General features: G+C 34.7%; 1 protein-coding gene across 1 annotated transcript in view; it reads left to right on the forward strand.

The window, feature by feature from the left end:
- Positions 1–26,662, forward strand: part of LOC138695208 (uncharacterized) — a 666,755-nt gene that overhangs the window by 12,523 nt on the left and 627,570 nt on the right. Inside the window, exon 2 of the mRNA XM_069819668.1 lies at positions 12,612–12,720. Within this exon, the coding sequence (XP_069675769.1) occupies positions 12,612–12,720 (109 nt within the window). The remainder of the gene's footprint in view (positions 1–12,611; positions 12,721–26,662) is intronic.

Below are 26,662 nucleotides of genomic sequence, written 5' to 3' on the forward strand. Positions count from 1 at the left end.
GATGTGTTTCCTAGTAAACATTAATCAGAACTACTCATATCAATCAGTGACTCTAGTTCAGAAGTACTACGGATTTCGTAAGTACTACACCCACTAGTAAGAATATACAGGGAAATGTTAGCAAGACGATGACAAATAATGGACTTACTTACTTACTTACTTACTTACTTACTTACTTACTTACTTACTTACTTACTTACTTACTTACTGGCTTTTAAGGAACCCGGAGGTTCATTGCCGCCCTCACATAAGCCCGCCATCGGTCCCTATCCTGAGCAAGTTAATCCAGTCTCTATCATCATATCCCATTTCCCTCAAATCCATTTTAATATTATCTTCCCATCTACGTCTCAGCCTCCCCAAAGGTCTTTTTCCCCTCCAGCCTCCCAGCTAACACTCTATATGCATTTCTGGATTCGATCATACGTGCTACATGCCCTGCCCATCTCAAACGTCTGGATTTAATGTTCCTAATTATGTCAGGTGAAGAATACAATGCGTGCAGTTCTGTGTTGTGTAACTTTCTCCATTCTCCTGTAACTTCATCCCTCTTAGCCCCACATATTTTCCTAGGGACCTTATTCTCAAACACCTTTAACCTATGTTCCTCTCTCAAAGTGAGAGTCCAAGTTTCACAACCATAAAGAACAAGCGGTAATATAACTGTTTTATAAATTCTAACTTTCAGACTTTTTGACAGCAGACTAGATGATAAAAGCTTCTCAACCGAATAATAACAGGCATTTCCCATATTTATTCTGTGTTTATTTCCTCCCGAGTATCATTTATATTTGTTACTGTTGCTCCAAGATATTTGAACTTCTCCACCTCTTCAAAAGATAAATTTCCGATTTTTATATTTCCATTTTGTACAATATTCTCGTCACTAGACATAATCATATACTTTGTCTTTTCGGGATTTACTTCCAAACCTATCTCTTTACTTGCTTCTAGTAAAATTTCCGTGTTTTCCCTAATCATTTGTGGATTTTCTCATAACATATTCACGTCATCCGCATAGACAAGCATTTGATGTAACCCGTTCAATTCCAAACCCCCTCTGTTATCCTGGACTTTTCTAATGGCATACTCTAGAGCAAAGTTAAAAAGTAAAGGTGATAGTGCATCTCCTTGCTTTAGCCCTCAGTGAATTGGAAACCCATCTGACGACGAGTAATGGACATTAGCAATAATTCACATGACTTTGATTTTGCATGGGTTTGTCTCGCTTTTCACATGAAATCATATGCAAGTACTAAGGATTTTGTCACATATACATAGTATTCGCATAACTTTTGACGTGAATGCGTTTTTTTTTTCAAGGTAATTGATGGGGAAATGTAAAATTTTTAACGTAACTGTAAGTTCAACAAATTTCCGCTAGTTGTTACACATGCCAAAGCGTACACGTGCTGCCATTTATCGAGTATTACGTAATCTTTTTGTAAGCGAATAAGTTACAAGAATTATGTATTAAGCAACTCAATCATAATCTTAATAAGTGAAGTTCAGATATAATAAAATATTAAGCAATTAAAAAACCATATCCCTAATAAGAAATAACAATGAAGTATTAAACAGACACATTTATCCAATCATCATGATTTTGTGGATCTCACATTACTTTTTTCTCCATTATTCTTTTCGTGGAGGGTCGTCTTCGGTGATTCCGTATTTAGTGTGGAAGTTGTTTCTTTACATTTTTTTTTTTTTGGATTTCCCACAAATAATAGTTGCACAAAGTAATGTCTGGGAAATTGCAAGCAATAACCATCTAGAAATGGTTCTGTCACTGAAAACCAGTTTTTTACAATTTGAAATTGTATGTATGTATTTATTCAAACTGCAAATGGATATATATCCGGTGGCATTGGTAACTAATTACACTCAATAATGACAATAATAAACACAACTAATAAAAAATACAATTAATAATAAATTAATAATACTATAATTAATAACAATAATAATAATAATAATAATAGTAATAATAATAACAGGGAACATCCTATATTAAATGAAGCACGATCACTTAAAATAACATTTTAAGTAAATATAATTTGTATCTTAACTCTAAGTTCGAACTAAAACTCACGAGTATGATATATTCATACCTGCACAAGTACCTTTCAGCACTACACTCATTTCGCTGACAACTCACTCACTGCACTGGAACTACAACACATTTCACTGATTCTATCCTGATTTCACTAACACTTCAAAAACGTTTCACTGTTCAAATACTTTGCACTGCCACTATAAACTGTAAGGACCATATTCATAGATATTCTTAGGGAGGGCTTCCGATGGATGATCAGCGAATTAACGTTTTTCGTATTCATAAACCAGTGTTAACGATGTGATATGATATGAATTCTGTACAAGTAATTAGTGTATAGCCGGGGCTAGTTTACCACGCTCTTAGCGCGGGCTAGCGAAATGTCTATGCATAGCACCCTCAAGCAGCGTTGTCAGACACAGCCTAAACGGAGCGGAGCGCTCCACTATAACTCGTTGCGTGCTCCGGTGCTTCTACAGACATAAGCAAGTTCACGCTCCGACTGGACGTCTCTAGCACCACAACCGGTTTCGGAGCTTACAACTCTGACACTACTGCCCTAAAGCTTCACTGGTAGAAACACACTTCACTTACACAACACACTTCACTGACACAGCACACTTCACTGACACAACACACTTCACACTTCGCTGATACAACACTTCAATAACACATATCAACTATACTCTTTTAATAGTGTGTATAATATACTACCGTCTAGTAGTAAAGTCCTTAAGGTTATTTTTAAAAACATTTGTTATTGGTAAAGTCTTTAGTAAGTCTGCAGGTAAAGCATTCCAGTCCCTGATAGTACGATTGAGAAAAGAAAACTTTCCAGTGTCCGTCCTCTGTCATCTTTCCCTCAATTTATATGAGTGGTCGTTCCTTGAAGAATAATTTGACGGCTGCAGGCTCACCTGTGTATGTTTTGAACATTGCACATAATCGAATTCGCGTTCTCCTGTCCGTGAGTGTGTTCCATTTTAATGGTGAATTATTACGACAACACTTGAGAGCCCGTTTTTTTTAATCTTTTCCAGTGTCTTAATAAGTTCTAAACATTGTGTTAGTGATAAAAAAATTATTCACCTTTTGAAAGACGATATTGAAAATGTAGGATAAAAATGTAGGCGCTATATTTGAGGGCTCGGCAGATACATTTATGGGACCGGAACCTGTCCTTGTCATCATTCCACGGAAGGCCAGATGGGAAATCACACAATGTGTGATTGTTGGACAGGCTGGGACCAGAGAATAGGCCTATAAGGAAACGAGACTCAAGGGTAACCCTGCCGTCAAAGAGGCTTCAGGATTTGGGTAAACTTTCCAGTTATTTGAGGCACAATGGACTGACTTAGTGACCTACGTGCACGGGGCGCAAAGGGTTCGACCTATTTCAATTCATTCATTCATTCATTCATTCATTCATTCATTCATTCATTCATTCATTCATTCATTCATTCATTCATTCATTCAGGCACTATAAGACTATATTAATTCAAAAGAACCCTTCGTAGTTTATGCCGTGGCAGAATCTTGTTGCAAATAGCATTAAATGTTATCTATCATCTTTCTGAGAATAATAAAAAAAGTGCGGGTATTTGTGTACAGTGCCTCGTTTAATTTACTATACCTATATTTAAAAAAAGGTGGCATACCCTTTTTACCCCATTTTTTTTTACTTGAAGACGAAGATAGAATCAGTCGTTCGAATATCGTCAATTACATATTCATTACCAGAAATGGAAAAACTCCAATCCACACCTCTTCTAGAAAAAGCGTATTATCTTCATGACACACTTTTTAATGTACAAATTACAACAACAAAACAGTTACATTAATTACGTTCCAGATCTCTCATTTGAATAGGTTGTACGGTATGTAATCCATTGAAATATTCCGGCGTTTACTTTTTGTGATCTAGATTATCTAGAACGCTTACTTACTTACAAATGGCTTTTAAGGAACCCGAAGGTTCATTGCCGCCCTCACATAAGCCCGCCAGCGGTCCCTATCCTGTGCAAGATTAATCCAGTCTCTATCATCACACCCCACCTCCCTCAAATCCATTTTAATATTATCCTCCCATCTACGTCTCGGCCTCCCTAAAGGTCTTTTTCCCTCCGGTCTCCCAACTAACACTCTATATGCATTTCTGGATTCGCCCATACGTGCTACATGCCCTGCCCATCTCAAACGTCTGGATTTTAAGTTCCTAATTATGTTGGGTGAAGAATACAATGCGTGCAGTTTTGTGTTGTGTAACTTTCTCCATTTTCCTGTAGCTTCATCCCGCTTAGCCCCAAATATTTTCCTAAGCACCTTATTCTCAAACACCCTTAACCTATGTTCCTCTCTCAGAGTGAGAGTCCAAGTTTCACAACCATGAAGAACAACCGGTAATATAACTGTTTTATAAATTCTAACTTTCAGATTTTTTGACAGCAGACTGGATGATAAGAGCTTCTCAACCGAATAATAACACGCATTTCCCATTTATCTAGAACGCTTTGGAAGTAATTTACAGGTTTTCGAGTCAGGAACTTGGTTTGAGGATTTTCAACAACAAAACCCTACAGCAATACTCTCAGACGGCGTTGGTTTTACGGTTTATTTCCATTCATCGCTGAACGCGAACGCCAGACAAAACGAATTGTTGACCTACGAGAGGAATGTTATTTACGCTGGTCAAGAGGAAAAGCTGCAGCCGTTGAAAGAATTCTCATCTTCTGGATACGGACGACATGGCATAGTTGAATTTCACGCAATAAGGGTTTGCATGCCATTCAGTTTGTGTTACCTATAATAATAATAATAATAATAATAATAATAATAATAATAATAATAATAATAATAATAATAATAATAATAATAATAATAATAATAATCATCATCATCATCATCATCATTCACGAATTAGGCCTCTGTAGACCTGTTTCGGCCCCATCTAGCAGTCTTCTAAAAGGTCATCCTGGTCGACGATGTCCTCTAAGTTTATACTGCATCATAATTTTTGGGATTCTTGAATTTCTCCATTCTTCTTACATGGTCTAGCCAATTTAATTTGTATCTGCTGATTTGTATCTGTTTATTTCTTATACTGACTCTACTTCTAATTGTTCTAAAATTTTTTCATTCCTTTTTCGGTCTAAAAGAGTATATCCTGCTGTCCTGAAAAATTTCATTTCCGTTGCTTTGATTCTGCTCATGTCTTTTTTCTTTAATGTCCAAATCTAGCTTCTGTATAAAAGGGAGGGTTAATGCTAGTGTATTATATATTTTTATTCTTGTAAACTTTTTTTTACTAATGTAGCTTTTAATGTATTATTATTCCTAGAATTTGTGTAAATTTGGTAATTTTATTGTTCACATCTTTTTCATTTCGATAAGATATTTCACAACCCAGATAATTGAAATTTTGTACTTGTTCGAGGCATTGGTTATTGTGTATTATCTTACTTCTGACTGGGTCTTGTCCTAAAAATGACATTACGGTACTTTTGATTTTTGTGCTGAAATTTCCATCCCAAAATCTTTTAATATTTTATTTAATGTATATACCTCTTGGTAAATTATCCTCTGAATTGGAAATTATGACTTGATCATCGGCATAGAGTAAGGTATTTAATGTTAGAGCACTGGTTATTTTGATTCCTGATGTGTAGATTTGGTTCCATTTTAAAATAATTTAATTTATATAAATATTAAATAAAGTTGGTGATAGTGGACAACCTTGTCGAACTCCATTATTAACTAATTTTCTTTCGGATATACAGTTATTTATTTTGACACTTTGCTGTCTGTGTAGATTTCTATTATATTTTGTAATAGCAAATTTGGAATATTTTTATCTTGTAATATGTCGAATAAAAGGTCTCTTCGGACTTTATCAAAAGCTTTCACAAAATCAATGAAAGCTATATGGGTCTCTAAAGCCATTTTGATACTCCAGAAGGAAAGTTTCAGCATGTTTTTTTTTAATTTTTAATTTAAAACCCTAAAATTAATTAAAAAAAAATAATAATAATAAATCTTTATTACACAACTTTTAACACTACATTACTTCGGAATATGTATTATATGTCTTTCTCGTGTTAAATTTTACAGTACCTGATTAACAGGCTGAAACATGTTAACCAGATACTGTAAAATTTAACACGAGAAAGACATATAATACATATTCCGAAGTATAATAATAGATCATAAAAGTATAGTAGCTGTAGTAGGCTACATAATAATATCAGTAACGTTATTTTATTTATTACACTCCAATTTTACACAGAACCCTATTTTACCTGAGATGGGTATGTTAGGGTTATAAATACATTATTATAATGTTTATATGATGTTGATTAATTAAATCTCATATTTAATTTTTTAAGTACAATCTGATATAATTTATATAACATGGATGGATGAGGTGAAATAAAATGAGATGAAAAAATATTTATCTTACAAATCTATAAATTCAGCAAATCTGTATAACATTTCCTAATTTATATACATGAATGAAATGAAATGAAATGAAGTAAATTAAAGACTAAAATACCATCTTACATTTCAATTAACAAGTTTAATGAAATATATACAATATTATAACCTAAGTAAACAACTAATCCAAACATTTACTAGAATATAATTTAAATTTCTGTTGGTTGAAATTTCTGAAGTCATTACACAGTTTTCCATAAAACAATGTTGTTACAAGCAGTTTCTAAATTTTATTCAACACATTTATCGTAAATTTATTGTAAATTATCTATAGTAATGTTACAAGAGGTCTGAGATTTGTCGATAAATCCACGAGCGAAACGAGTGGATTTATTTGAGAAATCTCAAACCTCGAGTGACATTTTATTAGAACTATTTTGTGAATAAATTAAAAATGTAAAAAAATATATCCCTAAAATTCGGTGACAAAATGTTAATAATTGTATATTTATGAATACTTAACCTGTTCAGACATTGTGAAGTTGAAATAGATGAATAACGATTACTGCAATAAAGAAATTGAATGTTATTCAGTAATGCCAATTGAGAAAAGCGAAATACAGGTTTAAAAACGTTAATTACATGTACTGCGCTTTTCACTTGTTATTGTAACAGAAATACGTTTACATTATCTGCTGAAATCACAATTTAATTTAAACATTTTATAATATAACTAGCCGTACCCGTGCGCTCCGATGCACCTGTTAGAAATAAATATAAAGTAATTACATAATTAAAATAGGACGTTTGATCCAGGGAACATTCGTGTTTGATAGAAGGACAAATGGTTTAATATGTTACTTAATTTAAATTGTATTTAAATATTAAAATGCGGTCATTTTGGTCCAGAGAGCAATCATTCGGTGCAATGACAATTCCTTTAACATGTTTCTTAATTGTTATTACATACAACCATTGTTTAATGAAGATTGACATATCATTTAGTTTTAATGTGTATACGCTACTTTATATTACTTGCTATATGTTTCAGAAGTTACTGTAATAACATTGTAGAATTATGTCCATCTAGAGAAAACTACACTTTCCAATGGTGAAATAATAATTAAACAATTAATTAGCTTCCGACATTACTTCATACAAACACAGAAACTTTCTCTTAGCCTATGTTCAATAGCTTTCGATTGTTGTTGTCCAATGCCCCTTATAGACGAAGTCATTTGTTTTTATTTCAGTACAGCGCCTTAGATGGCGTTGTTATTGTAATTTTAAAACTCATTTATCTCATTAAATATCAATCCTATCAAAATTTTATATAGAATAAAACTTATGTGACATTATTTTTAAAGAAACGTTTGTTATGTAATATTTTTCATGAAAGTCAATAATAAGCGAGATATTTCGATTTATTTAATTCAGGCCTCCTTATAACCCCCCTTTTAAATAAAGTATTTTGAATTACATATAGCCTAAAATCTAAGTTACAACGAACGTAATTTATATTCCAATTTTCATATAAATCGGTTCAGCCATTATCGCGTGAAAAGGTAACAAACAAACATACAGACAGATAGATAGATAGATAGATAGATAGATAGATAGATAGATAGATAGATAGATAGATAGATAGATAGATAGATAGATAGATAGATAGATAGATAGATAGATAGATAGATAGATAGATAGATAGATAGATAGACAGACAGACAGACAGACAGACAGACAGACTGACTGACTGACTGACTGACTGACTGACTGACTGACTGACTGACTGACTGACTGACTGACTGACTGACTGACTGACTGACTGACTGACTGACTGACTGACTGACTGACTGACAGACATTTCAAAAAAGCGATTTTCGGTTTCAGGATGGTTATTATACATGTTAACACCAATTATTTTTGGAAAATCGAAAATTACCAGAAAACTTTTGGCTACAGATTTATTATTAGTATAGATTACAAATAACTTGATTAATACATTAATTAAATGAGCAATTGTTATGAAGGAGTGTCATTTTCTTTAGATAAAATGGACATGGAATTAGAAGATGAATATGTAGATGTGAAAGTAGGATTTCGCACTTTATTTAGGACAATGGATTCATACTCATCGATTTACGTGGAAACAGTTGGCGACACTAACTAAACAAAGGAACGCCCATGCGATAAATTGATAGTGATAAATCGAGCGGCAAAAATTATCGCGATGTATGACTGTGATTGGTCGGAATTCAAATTTCATTACACTTCATTGGCCGAAAATGGAGTGACGTCATATAAACGAAATAGTCATCCTAATTCATTTCTAGCAACTGTTAAATTAAATATTTATAACAAATGTAAAAACTATAAATAATAAAAATTCAGTGAATATATATATACAAATAATATCATGTGTTCAGATTACAACTTTTGTGAACATAATTCACATATCATAAAATCTTGATAACAGCATTTATTTCGGAACACTTGTAACGGGGGTGGAGGAGTACAGTAACGTTAATATCAATAAAGTATATGATATTGAACGACGAAAAGTTAAATTTGAGAATGGAAGTTTGAGAATACTCGTCGTGATGTAATTACATTTCAAGTTTGGTAGACTGAACTTACAAACATAGGTATTTATGTTCCATTGTTGCAATAACTCTCGTCTCAGTGAAAGATTCTGCACTCTATGAGATGAGATGTGCCTCCTTTCAGATGACCCTGCCTCAATAGACGGCGTCACTCCTTATTTCTTTATCGCTTTTTCGTAGATAATCGATAGCGAGAACGCACTCCAGCAACTCTTTATTCAGAACTCCTCTTTCATGTCGCTGATTTGTAGTAGGGACCAGAGTCCGTGGATATCCACAGACTCTGGTAGGGACGTGGAGAGCAGTTCAGACTTCTACCAATGTCCGAAATTACAAAGCGTTCCTAGATTTTAATTCATGAAGCTAGATTAGTCAATAATTCGAACATTCCACGACGTAAAATCACGCTAAATTTGTGCAGAAAAACTAAAATAATTACAACTCATGCTTTTAATTTGCGAATTACTCGTTCCGTAAACGTCTCGGTTATGCAGATTACGAAGAATGTAATAAATTGAAAGCTAATATTATGAGATGTCGTTCAGTCTGTAAAAAATTCCATTCTAATTTATTCCGAATTCCATCCTATTTTATTTCCTTTTAACTTATCCTGTTTCGTTAAATTATTTTTTGCACGATCGTGTTTTTTGCTGTATTTGCAGCTATTGTTGTTAGGCCTTGAAAGTTAGAATTCCCACACAAAAACATGTTGCTAGGGAAACCATTCTTTATAACATAAAAGTATATTGAAATAGACCCATTGCAGTGTACTTATTGTTACTTAGTTACCATTACAGTGCAATTTTGTGGAGGCTTTGGAATGATATTGCTCTAAATTTTCACTGCAAAATAGGCTACATTGTATTTGCAATTTCAAAAATATGATCGTGCAAAAAATGTTGTATAATACACGTTTGTGAAATAGGCTACATTACAAAATCTAGGAAATTTCTTGGCTTACAAATCGATAATATGTTAAACTGGAAAAATCATATTAAAGAAAGTACTCCTAAGTAAATATCAATAACTTAAAAACAATATACTTTGGATATTTCCACTCGGTAATAAGTTTTTGAATAATATTGTGATGAAATTCTACAGATATCGGCAGTAGATTTCTACAAAAAAAAAAATAGTGCTTAGAATAATAGTAAGTGCCAAATCTAGGGAATCGTATAGGACCATTTAAAAAAAATACAAATAATGCCTATGGCTTGTCGATGTATTTTTTTTATTAATAAATTACCTTGTATGTAATAGTGAAAACGTCGTAACTAATTCAACAGTTCATAGCATAAATATCCGTAAAAAAATAGACTTTCGTACTCGATCGGCAAGTCTATCGTGCTATCAAAAAGGAGTGCGTTATATGGCAGTAAAATTTTTAATAGCCTCCTTATTGATATAAAAAATCAAATTCAAAACAAAGATAATTTAGGGCCAAATTAAAGAAGTACCTGATTTCTCACGCCTTTACAAATAAAGGGTGCGTCAGAAAGAACGGATGGATTTCACAGGGCAAGAAAATTGTAAGGATTCATCAAATCAAAAATTTATTGTTATCAACAGATTCACCAATACATGCAGTTTATTTATGGTATACAACACCATCCATATGATGTCCTTGGCTTTCGATAGAGGCATCGAGGCGTTTTCTGAAGTTCGCCGTAACTTTCACAGTCATAGTTGGTGGGATTGCCGCAATTTCTTCACGAATCGCGGTCTTCAGTTCATCCAGTGTATGTGGTTACTTACGCCTTCAAATGGTCCCAAAGAAAGAACTCGCAGGGCGCGAGATGTTACCGTAGCCTCGGACAATCTCAGTGCAATAGCATGTTTGCGGGCTGATGGTTGAGGTGGCCGGACAACCTAGTGTCTGTCTCCACATTTGCAGGAGTACACGCGCTCCGTGTTCGTCCTGGTGATTTCTTCTTTAATGTTGAACCTGTGGTACGAAATGAAGCCACCCACCGCAAAATTGTATTCCGAGTTGGAATCCTAGCGTGACGTCCGATGTCGAAATGAGTCCTGAGTGGCGATCACAGACTCTTCATTTTTCAAAAATGTCTCTGCGATGAAAGCACGTTGTACACCAGACCAACACCATGTTCTCAACTGAAACTGCATTCTCTGGCTGACCCAACAGTCGTGGTCCCCCTCACTCTATCCCTCCCCTCGCTGCGTATCGATAGTTTGAAATCCATCCGTTCTTTCTGACGCACTCTGTACATTCCGTTTGGTTTATGCTGTATAACATTTCGTTCTGTACCTCAAAATCTGTGCTTCAGTGGCTGGTCATGATAATATCTTTGAAAAATATTGGAGTGCAAGAGGTCAAATGACTTTATTGTCAAACGCCTGGCATTAAAAAAGAACAACAAAAGCAACAACATTACCTTCTGTTCGGCTGTATTGCATTCTGTTTGGTTTCTATTCTGGTGTATTACTTTCCGTTAGGTTAGGCTGTATTACGTGCCGTCCGGTTTGTCTGTATTATGTCCCTTACGGTTCGCCTGTATAAGGTTCCGTTCGTTTCATCTGTATTATGTTTCGTCCGGTACGTCTGTATTACGTTCCGTCCTGATCAGCTATAGGCCTATTACGTTCCGCCCGGTTCCCCTTATTACATTTCGTCCAGTTCATCTGTATTACGTTCCGTCAGATGTCTGTATTAAGTTTCGTCCTGTTAATCTATATTAAGTTTCGTCCGATTCGGCTGCATTACGTCCCGTCTTTCTCATCTGTATTACGTTCCGACGGTTCGCCAGTATTACGTTCCGTCTCACTGTGCTCCGTTCCATTTTAGTGTGTTTCATACGGTTCTGCTTTGTTTGATTGTGATTTGTTTCTTTATTTTCTGTTACGTTGTCTAAAATTGAATCAGGAATTTACAAAAGGGACCAAGTCCGAAAAAATAAATTTTAAGAAAACAACAAAAAACTTTTTGTATGGATCTGGATTATGACAGTCCAAACTTGTTGATATACAATTTAAATGTGTACATCCTATAGGACTTGGTTCCATGAGAAGTAATCCAGTAAGAGTGTATGGAGAGCCAGAAACAGATATAAACTCAATTTGCAAAAAATATGGACTTGGTCCCTTTGCATATTCCTGATTCAATTGTTATTTCCTTTCCATTGCGTTATATCCTGTTCTACGTTCTTCGCGTTACCCTTCTAGTGTTATCCTTTCTCTTCGTTTCTGAAATACCATACCGCCAAAATGGGTGCTACTTTTGTCTATTCACTTTTGTTCCATTTAGATCTCTCTTGTTTGTTATTTTTCTCATATTTTTGTAAATTTCACATACATTTTTGTGCCTTTCTCACTTCCAGTACCTCTTCGTGTTATCTGTTTAGGCCTATGTCTATTTAATTGAAACCATTTGTAAACAAATTATGTATTGTTCTGTTATAATTTCACTAAAGAAGAGACTGTGTTACATTAGAAACATTTGCTTATGTGACATGTGGTTGTTTTCAAACAATGATTAACAGAGGCTGTTCTGCTTGCAGTGTCGGACTTCACACAGCAGTTGTCTCAGATCTATGAACAACATGCAGAGGAGATGCAACTTCTGGTGTCCAACTTCAGAAAGAGGAATGGCGAATTGCGCAAAGAACGGTGAGTGTCTTGAGGAGGATATGTTTATAAATTTAAAAGGCATGATGGGACCGATAAGCTAATATACTATTAGTGACAATTAAAATTTATTTCATGTGCCGTCTATGCTTATCCTTATTTAACAAGTATATTGGTTATACAATATTTTGTTGCATAATATATCAATTGAACGTTTTCGGCTCTATGGAGCCATCATCAGAAACAAGTAAGCCCATATGTATGATATAAGTACACAGTATATTGCCGTACAAGTAAACTCAATTAATATTAATTAACATGCTTCTGTGTAAAATCGATGATTGTATGGCAATAATTACATTATAAATACAAAGCGGCTATGTAGGCCGTATTAGAGTGTTAAAATTGTTAAGGATAAAATTACATAAAATATCTGAACTGCGACCGAGCACGAGCGCCGCTCATTCGGTCTCAAATTTTGTTAATACTACTGTATCTTCTTTTTATATTGCTTGTATTATTTTATTTATATTTCTCTTTGTTTGTTTTGTAATTATATTTATTTATTCTGTAAATTTGAAATAAATAAAATTGAAATTGAAATTGAAAATTGAAACTTTAAAATTATTATAATCAGGAGTAATAGTTGTCCAGTTTGATGCCTGTGTGGATATCCAACTATTACTCCTGATTATAATAATTTTAAAGTATTTTATGTAATTTTATCATTAACAATTTTAACACTCTAATACGGCCTACATAGCCGCTTTGTATTTATAATGTAATTATTGCCATACAATCATCGATTTTACACAGAAGCATGTTAATTAATATTAATTGAGTTTACTTGTTCGGCAATATACTGTGTACTTATATCATACATATGGGCTTACTTGTTTCTGATGATGGCTCCATAGAGCCGAAAACGTTCAATTGATATATTATGTAACAAAATATTGTATAACCAATATACTTGTTAAATAAGGATAAGCATAGACGGCACATGAAATAAATTTTAATTGTCACTAATAATATGTTTATAAGATAAACACTTACTTCTACAGTCAATAAGAAGGCCTCATTCTATATTGCCTTAATGAGCTGTTAACTGATTTTATATTAATTTGGGCCTCGTTCTACTCTTATTTACGTTCAGAATAAGTAAATATTTCCACGAAAATACGTATCAGCCATCTTGGAGTCGTCTTGAAATGTCGCAAATACTAAACCATTTCAATTTCTATAATGCTTCGAAACTTAAAAAATTTAACAACTTTTATTGGTTGATGCAAAATAGTTCGTAGTGCTTTTCGCTGTGACAAAAGTTTTTTTTAGGTGAATAGAAGACAGAAATTAATCAATAATATATTCTCATACAATATCTATAGCTCTCTGCCAACCCTAGGATAGCTTTTCGATTCCGTATCTGAAGAAATTTGCTGTTTTGGAGTTAAAAAACCCGTCAAGCCAAGTTTGTAAAGCATCTTCGTTATAAAAAAAAAAGAGTTCCCTTGAATTGTTGGATAGAGGACAGAAAAGTTGGAAGTCTGAAGGTACCAGATCGGGAGAATATGGGGGATGTGGAATCACCTCCCAATAAAACTCCTAGATAGTTACGATGAAAGAGTAATGGAACGGAGAAAAAAATCTCTCTCCGGCGCCGGGATTTGAACCCGGGTTTTCAGCTCTACGTGCTGAAGCTTTATCCATTAAGCCACACCAGATACCACCCCGGCGTCGGACAGAGTTCCATTACTCTTTCATCGTATGATACGCAGGATATCTGCATGGAGATATCATATGTTCTTCGGTACATTAAAATAATATATATCCTAGATAGTTGCTTTCGTCATGTTAGCGGAGCGTGGCCGTGCATTATTGAATTGCAGCAGCACTTGATGTCGTTTTTCTTCAATTACGGCCGCAAGGCAATAAATGCCAGCAGTTATGCTTACATTCCTGGAAAGCAATTCGTAGTAGATACACGATATCTTCTTTATCCCATCAGATGCATAATATCTTCTGTGGATGAATACAACTTTTTTGTGGAGTATTGTGTGTTGAAACGACAGAACAATTTTCTTGAAGTGCTTTCTCCTATGAAATTCTCCTCGTACACGTAACAAATGTTTCGATCCGCCTCCGTTGTCTTTGCTCCTCTTAATATAGGAATATGTCGGAAGTGTTCTTTTTTTGCCCCCCCCCCCTCACTTGACACTCCAACTTCTTTTTTTTTTGCCTACAAATAGCACAAACTTTCTTCAAATCTGCGAAATTCAAGGTGTATTAATTGCAAGCACAACACTTTAAATAGATGACAAACGATAAACATTCTCCTAACAACACAGTGTTGTCATGGCGAACAAAAGCGCTACGAATTTTCGCATCAGCCTATTAAAACCGTGCAAAGATTACACAAATTTCAAATCGTTTAAGATTCCATAACTGAAGAAGATTATAATAAAATTACAATACTTACACAATCGACCTGACATCTTTCGTTTCTTCCTCTTTCTCTTGGGGTGTAAATGTTTGTGGGGCAATCGGTGTAGGGACACAGGGTTTGAAACGTCTGGTTGGCCTTTATGTGAGTCTGTCTTGTTCATCAGTATCTGGAATCACATCCTACTTCTCTGTGTTGGAATCATAACAGAACAGACACGTAACAAATTGGAACAGTTCGCGACAATCCAGTTCAAGTAAATGGTTCGCTCTCTATTGTCAGCTTCCAGCACCTAGGCTCCTATTCAACTTCACTTCTATATAATCCTTTACAAAAGCCGGGAAACAATCAATGTCATGATTGCAGCGCTACATCACGGCAAACACTAAAACTAGAGTTAACACGCTGTGCTTCGGTCATAGTCTAAATCGGAATATAAATTTTATGTAAGCCGATTCCTATACTGAAAAGCTATTTGACTACAATTGAGAACTTGTTGGGCACGGAAGCGTAATGTAAAATATGGTAATTCCTTGACGTTTGTTTGTAGAATATTTATACCCAGGAATTTCCTTTTACATTATCCATACATCCTTCCTCAATACCCGATACAGTGTTAGAAAAAGTGTCCAATATTTTAGGAGGTGATAGAATGCATCAAAACAAGACAATAATGTCTAATAAACATGTCCTACAACACATACTTTCTGAGATCTCAACACTTGTTCATAGGAGGTGCTCAATGTGACGTCCATTTATGGCAATGCATTTCTTTGTCCTGCAATACAGCAGACTACCAGATTTTCATACCGTAGTTGACACCCTTGGCATGGAATAATGATACGTCGCAAGCAATACTGAAAACTAAAGTCTGGTTGCGGATATGAGCAAAGTTCAGCAGAGGTGATGATGTGAATTTTCGTGATCACCATGTGTGGGCTGATTAAAATCCCCATTCAGTTGAAGAAACAAGGCATCAGCACCGATTCTCAATCAACGTATGCGCAGGCGTTCTTGGTGATAGATTAATAGGGTCATACGTGCTACCACAGAGATTTTCAGGACTTTCTTATTCACGTATTGCCTGCCTTGCTGGGGAATGTGCCATGTCAGCAGAGGCTAAAGATGTGGTTCTGCATACATTTTCTCCACAATGTGCGTGAACACCTGACGCTGACATTTGAGGACCGCTGGATTGGCTGGGGAATCCCCACACCTTGTTCTGCTCTTCCCCAAACCTAAATCTCCTAGACTTTTGGTTATAAGGACACATGAAGGAACCAGGTCAATTTCAAAGAGTGCGTGATTCCTTACACCGAAGGGTAGAGGAATGCATTGTCATGAATGGACGTCACATTGAGCACCTCCTATGAACAAGTGTTCAGATCGCAGAAGGTATGTGTTGTAGGACCCATGTTTATTAGACATTATTTTCATGTTTTGATGCATACTAGCACCTCCTAAAATATTGGATACATTTTTAACACCATGTATAAAGCAGAAAGCATGAGTAAGTGGTGTGAATGGTTGATTGCGTATTGTTAATACAAGAATGATAAAAGGAAATGTATATGCAATAATCGTGTAATGTTCCTGCATAGTGAATATGAAAAGTACCATCACACCAGATACGATAAAGAAACATGAAACGAAGAATCATAACAGTCCAGAACTAGGCTTCCAGGACGATCACCGGTCTATAACGATTTGAGTAATTATTTCACTCTTTTCTCAACAACCATCCTGACATAATAGCCTGCATGTCTACTATCATCACTCTCGTTCTCGTTATTGCGGACACTTTTACAATTACAAACGTCATCATCATTTCCGCCATTTTCACAAAAACATCAGTATCATCTTAACGACTACTGGCATTATTGCCACTACCACCACGCCATTATCGATACCAACACCAACCAATATTGTCACAATCACCAACACCAACATCACTTGTGATCACCACTATTGTCGCCACATCGTTACCATCACGGCAATATTGCAGCCCTGATCACATTTAACAGATTTATCAACAGTAATCTCACTAGAGGTTTTGATTTTATCGATAAATCTGCGAGTAGAACACGAGCAGATTTATCTAGAGAAAATCAAAACTCGAGTGGGATTTAATTGACTATTACACGACTATTACACGATTAGAAGAAAGTATATAAAGATTAGAAGTAACAAAGTACTCCAATACAATAAAATATTAATTGACTTACGAAAATACAACTGTCTTCAAATGTATTATTGTACCATCTCAACATTACGCTAGATGGCAGTAGTGTTTTATGATTATGTTTTCTTGTTATCAGTTGTGCCAACTATGGAATCTTCATTGTACTCTGTGGACTGTTACTAGTCAAGAAGGCTTTGTTGATTGTTTCATTTTTATTGAAACATTTGCATTCCACTTCAATCATCCGGATCCCATTAATCAACGTTACTTGACAGATGATTTTCAATAAATCTTAGTATTAAACAATCTCTGATGCTTGACTATCCATAATATCATATAGCAGAAGCTATAACAAACATAACCTAAATAATATAAACAAGTGTTAGAAAAGTTTTAATTAGGGATGATGAATAAACAAGAAACATTTTAATTAACGATGATGAAATAAAAAATAAACATGAATAATTTTAAAAGAATCAATTATTGAAAGTATGTAAAATTTTCAAATTTTAATGTTTTAGTAGTTGGTGATTCAGTTGATGTTATATTGGACATGTGCGTAAAAGGAGTGAACTCGTTGATGTAATACATGGTGTATCCCTCAACTTATTCAGGATTTTCGAATGGTGCTCTTCATATATGACCAGTGATCTTTATTAATACTTGTTCTTGACTGCCAATGCGAGTCATATTTGAAAGTGCTGTGCATCGACTGGAGTGGTTTGTAATTTTCTGTTTTTTGACGTCCAGACCAGTGCAGTTTGAAATGTTGGCAAACAAAGGAACAAATGCTGGAGTAGTGATAAAAATAAACAAATGCTAGGGACGCGATAAAATTAAACAAATGCTAGGGACGCGATAGAATTATGCGATAAGCAGCCATGATTGGTTGAAAGACGTCCTTTCGTACCGTTTTATTGGTCAAAAGTAGTGTGACGTAGTAAAATTGTAATAGTCAGCCTAATGCACTTTCAAGACAACTTTTATCAATTTCATTACACTGCCATCTAGCGACTACAAAAGTTATCAACAGTAATCTCACTAGATGTTTTGATTTATCTAAAGAAAATCAAAACTCGAGTGGGATTTAATTGACTATTACACGATTAGAAGAAAGTATATAAAGATTAGAAGTAACGAAGTACTCCAATACAATAAAATATTAATTGACTTACGAAAATACAACTGTCTTCAAATGTATTATTGTACCATCTCAACATTACAAATATTACGCTAGATGCATGCTAGATGGCAGTAGTGTCTTTATACAGACACTGTAATGATTACTATTCAATAAATCTTAATATTAAACAATCTCTGATACGTGACTATCCATAATATCATATAGCAGAAGTTCTTTTTATCCTCTCAGAGCAGAAGCTTTAACATAACCTAACTAATATACACAAGTGTTAGAAAAGTTTTAATTAACGACGATGACATAAAAAATAAACATGATAATTTTAAAAGGTATAATTATTGAATGTACAATTTTCAAATTTGAATGTGGTTGGTGGTTCAATTGATGTTATATTGGACGTGTGCGTAATAGAAGTGGAACTCGTTAATTTAGGCCTACATGGTGTATTCAACTTATTCAGAATTTCCGAATGAATCATTTTAAAAGGAATAATTATTGAATGTACAATTTTCAAATTTGAATGTGGTTGGTGGTTCAATTGATGTTATATTGGACGTGTGCATAATAGAAGTGGAACTCGTTGATTTAGGCCTACATGGTGTATTCAACTTATTCAGGATTTCCGAATGGTGCTCTTCATTTATTTGTAAATCGGATTTCAGAAGATGCATAGGTATGATCAGTGATTTTTATTAATTCTTGTTCTTGAATGCCAATGCGAGTCATATTTGAAACTGCTGTGCATCGACTGGAGTGGTTTGTAATTTTATATATATTTTTGACGTCCAGACCAGCGCAGTTTCAAATGTTGGCAAACAAAGAAACAAATGCTAGGGACGCGATAAAATTAAACATATGCTAGGGACGCGATAAAATTAAACAAATGCTAGGGACGCGATAAAATTGTGCGATAAGCAGCCATGATTGGTTGAAATACGTCCTTTCGTACCGTTTTATTGGTCAAAAGTAGTATGACGTAGTAAGAGTGTAATAGTCACGTTAAAACCCTGATGGAATTGCATGGAACAATAGCTTGGAGTGTACTTCCATCTAGCGGTCGTTACCAAAAAATTAATTTTCGACAATAGAGATCCTAATGGTTGTTCTCTCTTATATGCTACAATTATATAGCATAGAATGGCCAATCTGATATATAAGTGATCAGGGCTGCTGGCCTCTGGATTCGAAGTTCGTGGGTTCATAGTCGACTTAGACAATGGATTTTAAAGGACGATAAAATCCGTAGCATGGCTCACTACGAGGGGCAAGTAAAGCTTGTCAGTCCGGTGCTTTAAGCTTTAGTACAGTACGCTAAAGAATTTTCTTGTGGTAGAGGGTTACAGGCAAAATTTGCCGGCCATTCCTCGCCCACGTTAATATCCACGCTGAATAACCTCTGCAGTTGAGAGCGTCATTAAATAAAATATTACTAGGCTTACTATTGTCGTCATCCTCTACCGCCGTTGAAGTAATACAGCCTGCACACCTATTATAGGTATCAGTCGTTACTCACAGACATATTTTTACCACCACCACTACCATCACCATAATTGTTGTCCTAGTTACCAGCAGTATTACCGTTACCATCGTTAAAACTATCATTGTTACCCTCATCGTAGTTATAACTATCATTTTCACTTTCACCACCGCCATCACTATTAGGCCTACGATTTACCATTATGACTACCATCAGAAATTGACTGAAGTTGCATTATGTAAGCTGAAATTATGTAGTCAGCAATTTATGGCAGAAGACCCATACGTTTCAACTCAGTTTTTTTTTTAATCCAAGCCATATTTCAAAACACCTGATCATAAACGAGGTTCTTTCAACAAAATTCGCTCTTAGGGCAAACTGTAAGGCATAATAATATATAACGTACTTTTTTCTTGTTAACTTAAGCATAACGCGGTCTCAGCTTCTGTCAAGATAAATTTTGACATTCCGTTGGGAGTAACAGGAAAACGACTCGGAATAAAGAAGAGGGTGAAACGTGGAGACGAAGTGAGACATCCCTTCTTGTTCTAATCCAATTGTTCTTGGCCTGGAAAAACAAGCCGAGGGATTCTACGGGACACATGGGATGCTGTGGAGGGATTGAAACGAATGAAAATAGTTGACGGATGGGTGTGGGGCTAGCTTAAAAAAATGAAACGAAATCGGAGAAAAGTAGTATACAACAATTGCATACATACATACATACATACATACATACATACATACATACATACATACATACATACATACATACATACATACATACATACATACATACATACATACATACATACATACATACTGTACATACGAGTACATACACCTATATTTAATTTATTTATTTTACAATGCGATGCTTATCTAGTGTCTGAGTGAAATTAAGGTGATAATGTCAGCGAAATGAATCCAGGGATTCAGCGCCGAAATTTACCCAGAATTTGCTCGTAATAGGTTGAGGGAAAACCCTGAATATAACGCATACCTGAAAACTACTCCGCATACCCCATTACGTATCGAAACCAATGTAGCTTGCATTTGTTTGTCTTTCGGCGCTGTTACATTTCGAGTTGCATTTCTTTGTCTCTTGGCGCTGCTATCTTTTCGTGCTGCATTTCTCTATCTTTTGGCGCTGTTATCTTTTCAGAGTGGATGCTTTTATCTTTCTGTGCTGTTATCTTTTCAGATTGTGTACTTTTATTTTTTGACGCTGTTATCTTTTTGTGCTATATTTCTTTATCTTTCGGCTCTGCTATCTTTTTGTGTTATATTTCTTTATCTTTCGGCGCTGTTATCTTTTCAGATTGCATGCTTTTATCTTACGGCTCTGCTATCTTTTTGTGTTATATTTCTTTATCTTTCGGCGCTATTATCTTTTCAGATTGCATGCTTTTATCTTTCGGCGTTGTTATCTTTTCAGATTGCATGCTTTTATCTTTCGCCTCTGCTATCTTTTTGTGTTATATTTCTTTATCTTTCGGCGTTGTTATCTTTTCAGATTGCATGCTTTTATCTTTCGGCGTTGTTATCTTTTCAGATTGCATGCTTTTATCTTTCGGCGTTGTTATCTTTTCAGATTGCATGCTTTTATCTTTCGGTGCTATTATCTTTTTAGAGTGTGTACTTTTATTTTTCGGCGCTGTTATCTTTTCAGATTGTATGTTTTTATCTTTCGGAGCTGTTATCTTTTCAGATTGTGTACTTTATTTTTTGGCGCTGTTATCTTTTCAAATTGTATGTTTTTATCTTTCGATGCTGTTATCTTTTCAGATTGTGTACTTTTATTTTTTGGCGCTGTTATCTTTTCAGATTGTATGTTTTTATCTGTCGATGCTGTTACCTTTTCAGAGTGTGTACTTTTATTTTTTGGTGCTGTTATCTTTTCAGATTGCATGCTTTTATCTCTCGGTGCTATTATCTTTTCAGAGTGTGTACTTTCATTTTTCGGCGCTGTTATCTTTTCAGATTGCATGTTTTTATCTTTCGGTGCGGTTATCTTTTCAGATTGTGTACTTTTATTTTTTGGCGCTGTTATCTTTTCAGATTGCATGCTTTTATCTTTCGGTGCTCTTATCTTTTCAGATTGTGTACTTTTATTTTTTGGCGGTGTTATCTTTTCAGTTTGGATGCTTTTATCTTTCGGCTATGATGTCTTTTTGTGTTATATTTCTTCATCTTTCGGCGCTGTTATCTTTTCGAGTCGCATTTCTTTCTCTTTCGGTACTGTTTTCTTTTCGTGTTGCATTTGTTTGCCTTTCGGCGCTCTTTTCTTCAAATTGCATTTCATTGTCTTTCAACGATTTTAACATTTCGGGTTGCATATTTTTTCGACGCTCTTATCTTTTTTGGGTTATATTTGTTTAACTGTTATCCTTTCGGGTTACATTTGTTTATCGCTACTATCTTTTCTGGCTGCACTTCTTTTGATTTACAAGAAAATTTCTGTGGCGGGAAATATGGAATATATAGGATACACGACACAGATAAGAAGAGGACAAAGACAGATCAAGGCGAATACATACTTCACCCGACTCCGTTTCTGCACTGAAGTCTAAAACAGCCAGCTATGTTATGAACTCAAAATTTCAATCTGCATCGCATAATAACAGATGAAAATCAATATCTGCCTATTATCATAAGCAATAAGGACAATTTATAGGGCTTATGTTAGGCTCAAATTACCTTACTGTGCTGGTGAGAAGTATGCCGCTATTACAGTTAAAACCAACGCTTAATAATTTAAACAACACTACACACATCCCTAACTTTCATTACATGCGAAACGCTTGTAAATTGGAATGCTCTGTGTTTCGATTTGATTGTCTGTAATTGGTTTTGGGCGGCAACCTCTGTAACAAAGACAATTTCAGTTCAATTCTGCTAAATTTCAGTTCAATCAACATTGTATTGTACCATCACTTCCATGTACGAAACCAGCCCATCGGTTTAAAAACCAAAAGTATGCGCCGTACTCAAGTAATCAACATCGTTTTCATGAACCGTGTGTCCCACACAAGATTAGCGAATTACAGAAATTGTAATTGTGATTTGTGCGACTCACGTGTGATTATATTTGTGGCATGTTTCTAAATACAGAGGGGGGGGGGAATATATTTTTCAACCCAAATGAACCATCACCAAAAAATGTTTAAGTTTCTACAGTACAAATAAAATTATCACTCATCACCGCGATTATAAACACTAAAGTAATCAAGTCTCGTTTTCAAAATTTATCCACCCATCCTAGACACACGATCACAACACTCCTCAATATTATCCATTCCCTCCTACCGAACATCCTCATATTCATCTTCTTTCACTGTGGCTGTTGCTCGGCTTTGGAATTCCCTACTGAGTAATGTCAGGGACTGTCAGACATCAAACCAATTTAAGAATAGGCTAACGAAATATTTTTCTAACAATTCTTGTTAACAATAATAGCTGTTTCAGGTTTCTCAATGTTTAATGTTTATATAATTATATCACAGATAAATATCTAAATTATCTCATTATTATTATTATTATTATTATCATTATTATTATTATCATTATTATTATTATTATTATTATTACTATTATTATTATTATTATTATTATTATCATAACTATTTCTTACCAATGTTTATTATTGTCACACTAACATTACTTACCCATCTTTCATTATTTACTTTCATGTTGTTTTATGGTCTAGATATTAATGTAATAACTATGTAAGCAATTGTATTCAATTAGAATTAGAGTCTGGCTGGCGGAAGAGAAGGCCTGCTGGTCTTAGCTCTGCCAGATTAAATAAATAAATAAATTATTATTATTATTATTATTATTATTATTATTATTATTATTATTATTATTTATCTTTATCTAAGGCATCATTTTCACTATATTTAATTCTTTACCGCCTCTGTCATCGTTATCATTTTAACACTACCATCATTATCAAGACCATCTGCACTACCTTTATCACCACTATCAACACAATTTTCATCATCATCATCATCATCACCACCATCACCATCACCATCCTCGCCTACTATAACAAAGTTCACCATCACTGTCACAATCTTTAACATCACTATCACCACTTTCATCATTACTATCACAGACTTCACCATCATTAACACCATCTTCACCATCACTATCACAATCTTCACTATTACTATCACCATTTTCACTATCGGTATCTCAATCTTCACTGTCACTTACAGTCTACCCCATTACTATCACAATCTACCCCATCACTATCACAATCTTCAATCTTCAACATCAGTAACACCATTTTCACCATCACTCTCACAATCTTAACCATCACTATTACGATCTACTCCATCAATATCACAATGTACCTCATCACTAACACAATCTTCACCATCACTATCGCGATCTTCACAAATTACTATGACCATCTTCACCATCAATGTCACCATCCTCCCCACCACTTTCACAATCTTCATCATCGCCATCACCATCTTCACTAACACCATCTTCACTATCACTATCACAATTTTCACCATTACTATCACCATTTTCTCTATCGATATCATAATCTTCACTATCACTTACAATCTACCCCATTACTATCATAATCTACCCCATCACTATCACAATCTTCAATCCTCAACATCAGTAATACCATCTTCACCATCACTCTCACAATCTTAACCATCACTATTCGATCTACTCCATCAATATCACAATGTACCTAATCACTAACACAATCTTCACCATCACTATCGCGATCTTCACAAATTACTATGGCCATCTTCACCATCAATGTCACCATCCTCCTCACCACTTTCACAATCTTCCTCATCACTGTCACCATCTTCACTAACACCATCTTCACTATCACTATCACAATTTTCACCATTACTATCACCATCTTCATCATCACTATCACAATCTTCACTATCACTAATAGAATCTTCACCATCTCTAGTACAATCTTCACCATCACTATCACTAATAGAATCTTCACCATCTCTAGTACAATCTTCATCATCACTATCACTAATAGAATCTTCACCATCTCTAGTACAATCTTCATCATCACTATCACTAATAGAATCTTCACCATCTCTAGTACAATCTTCACCATCACTATCACTGTCGCAATCTTTACCAGCACTATTACTATCTACACAATCACTAACACAATCCACGTCATAAATATCACTATATTCACCATCACTATCACTACCTTCACTATCACTATCACTATCTTCACCATCACTATCATAATCTTCCCCATCAGTAGCTCAGTCTTCAATATCATTATCACAATCTTCCACTCACTATGACAGTCTCCCACATCACTATCACAGCCTTTCACATCACTATCATAATCTTCCCACCACTGTCACAATTTTCACTATCACAATCTTAACATCTTAACCGTCACTATCACAACACTTTCCCCATCACTGTCACAATCCTCCTCTTCACTGTCACCACCTCCATCGTCACTATCACCACATTCACCATCACTTTCACAATCTTCACCATTAGTATCACAATCTTCTCCATCCGTGTCACCATCTTCACCATCACCACCATCACAATCTGCTCTTTTTCAGAAATGGAAACACTCATTTTCAACAATTCTTTTATTTCATCTAGTAGGTAGAACTACTATCGTCGGTTTATATAAATACTTACGCGGTATTCTGAAATCCTTCCCTTTTTTTTCAACCAATAAATCTCTCTCGTTTGGAATTGCTTTCTTTTCCACTTAGTATTGTTTGGTTACACTTTGCTGATTGTAGCAATACTATATATTTATTAAAGTTGTTAGTTTGAATATTACTTCATATAATACGAGAAATACTAATATTTTATCCCCCGAAATAAAATTCTAATTCAAAAATTCTTTGTTGTTGTTTAGTCAATTGTCCGAAGACAGGTCTGAACCTCACAAGTGATACAAGTGACGGCACCATTTATGAGGCAACTAGGCCAAGAGATAATGGGTTAGGGTGGCCAGGTCCTTTCTCCCTAAAAATTATAACATAGTAAATTTAAATGAAGAATCACCCATCAAATTGTTACGTCATAACTTACGAAAGAAAGTCTCCTTAACCAATTAATTGCATATTTTATGGTATCTCTGAATCTTCAAAAAAAAAAAAAAAAAGTGTACATTACGAACAAATTTATAACTGAACTCTTCATAATATAATACGATAGAATTATTGCATAACGAGCCACATCATTGCAAAACTTTTACGTGTTAACATGCGAGTTCATTATGCTTTCTTGAAGTATGAGTGTGTCATTTGCAATCCATATGGTTTTCAATCGCTATACAATATTTGTCATTTATTGCAGTGTTGCGTAATGGTACTGCATATGAAATGAATACGTACAGGTTTTATCTGAGTTCACAGTACACTTTGACATTGCTACAATACAAAGAATTGTATGAACTATTATTTCATGTATTAAATTTCCAACTGAAATGAAGTTCATATCGTATACAGAAAGAATAGAAGATAAATCTCATATATTTTGTGGCAAAACGTGCTGAAATCTATCTCAGTGCTTTCATGAATATTCTTATCATTTTGCAGGGTTTGTAAGGAGTAACGGATAATTATAATTAAAACTTATTGGGGGAATTTTGGAGAAAAAACTCGGACACGTCAAACCCCTTGTATTTAGAATGGAAACAGTTTCTTTGCAAATATTGTTGTGCGAATTATGACGTCATCAAGAATTTTTTAATAT

This window comes from Periplaneta americana, chromosome 2 (genome assembly GCF_040183065.1).
Source record: "Periplaneta americana isolate PAMFEO1 chromosome 2, P.americana_PAMFEO1_priV1, whole genome shotgun sequence".
NCBI lineage: Eukaryota > Metazoa > Arthropoda > Insecta > Blattodea > Blattidae > Periplaneta > Periplaneta americana.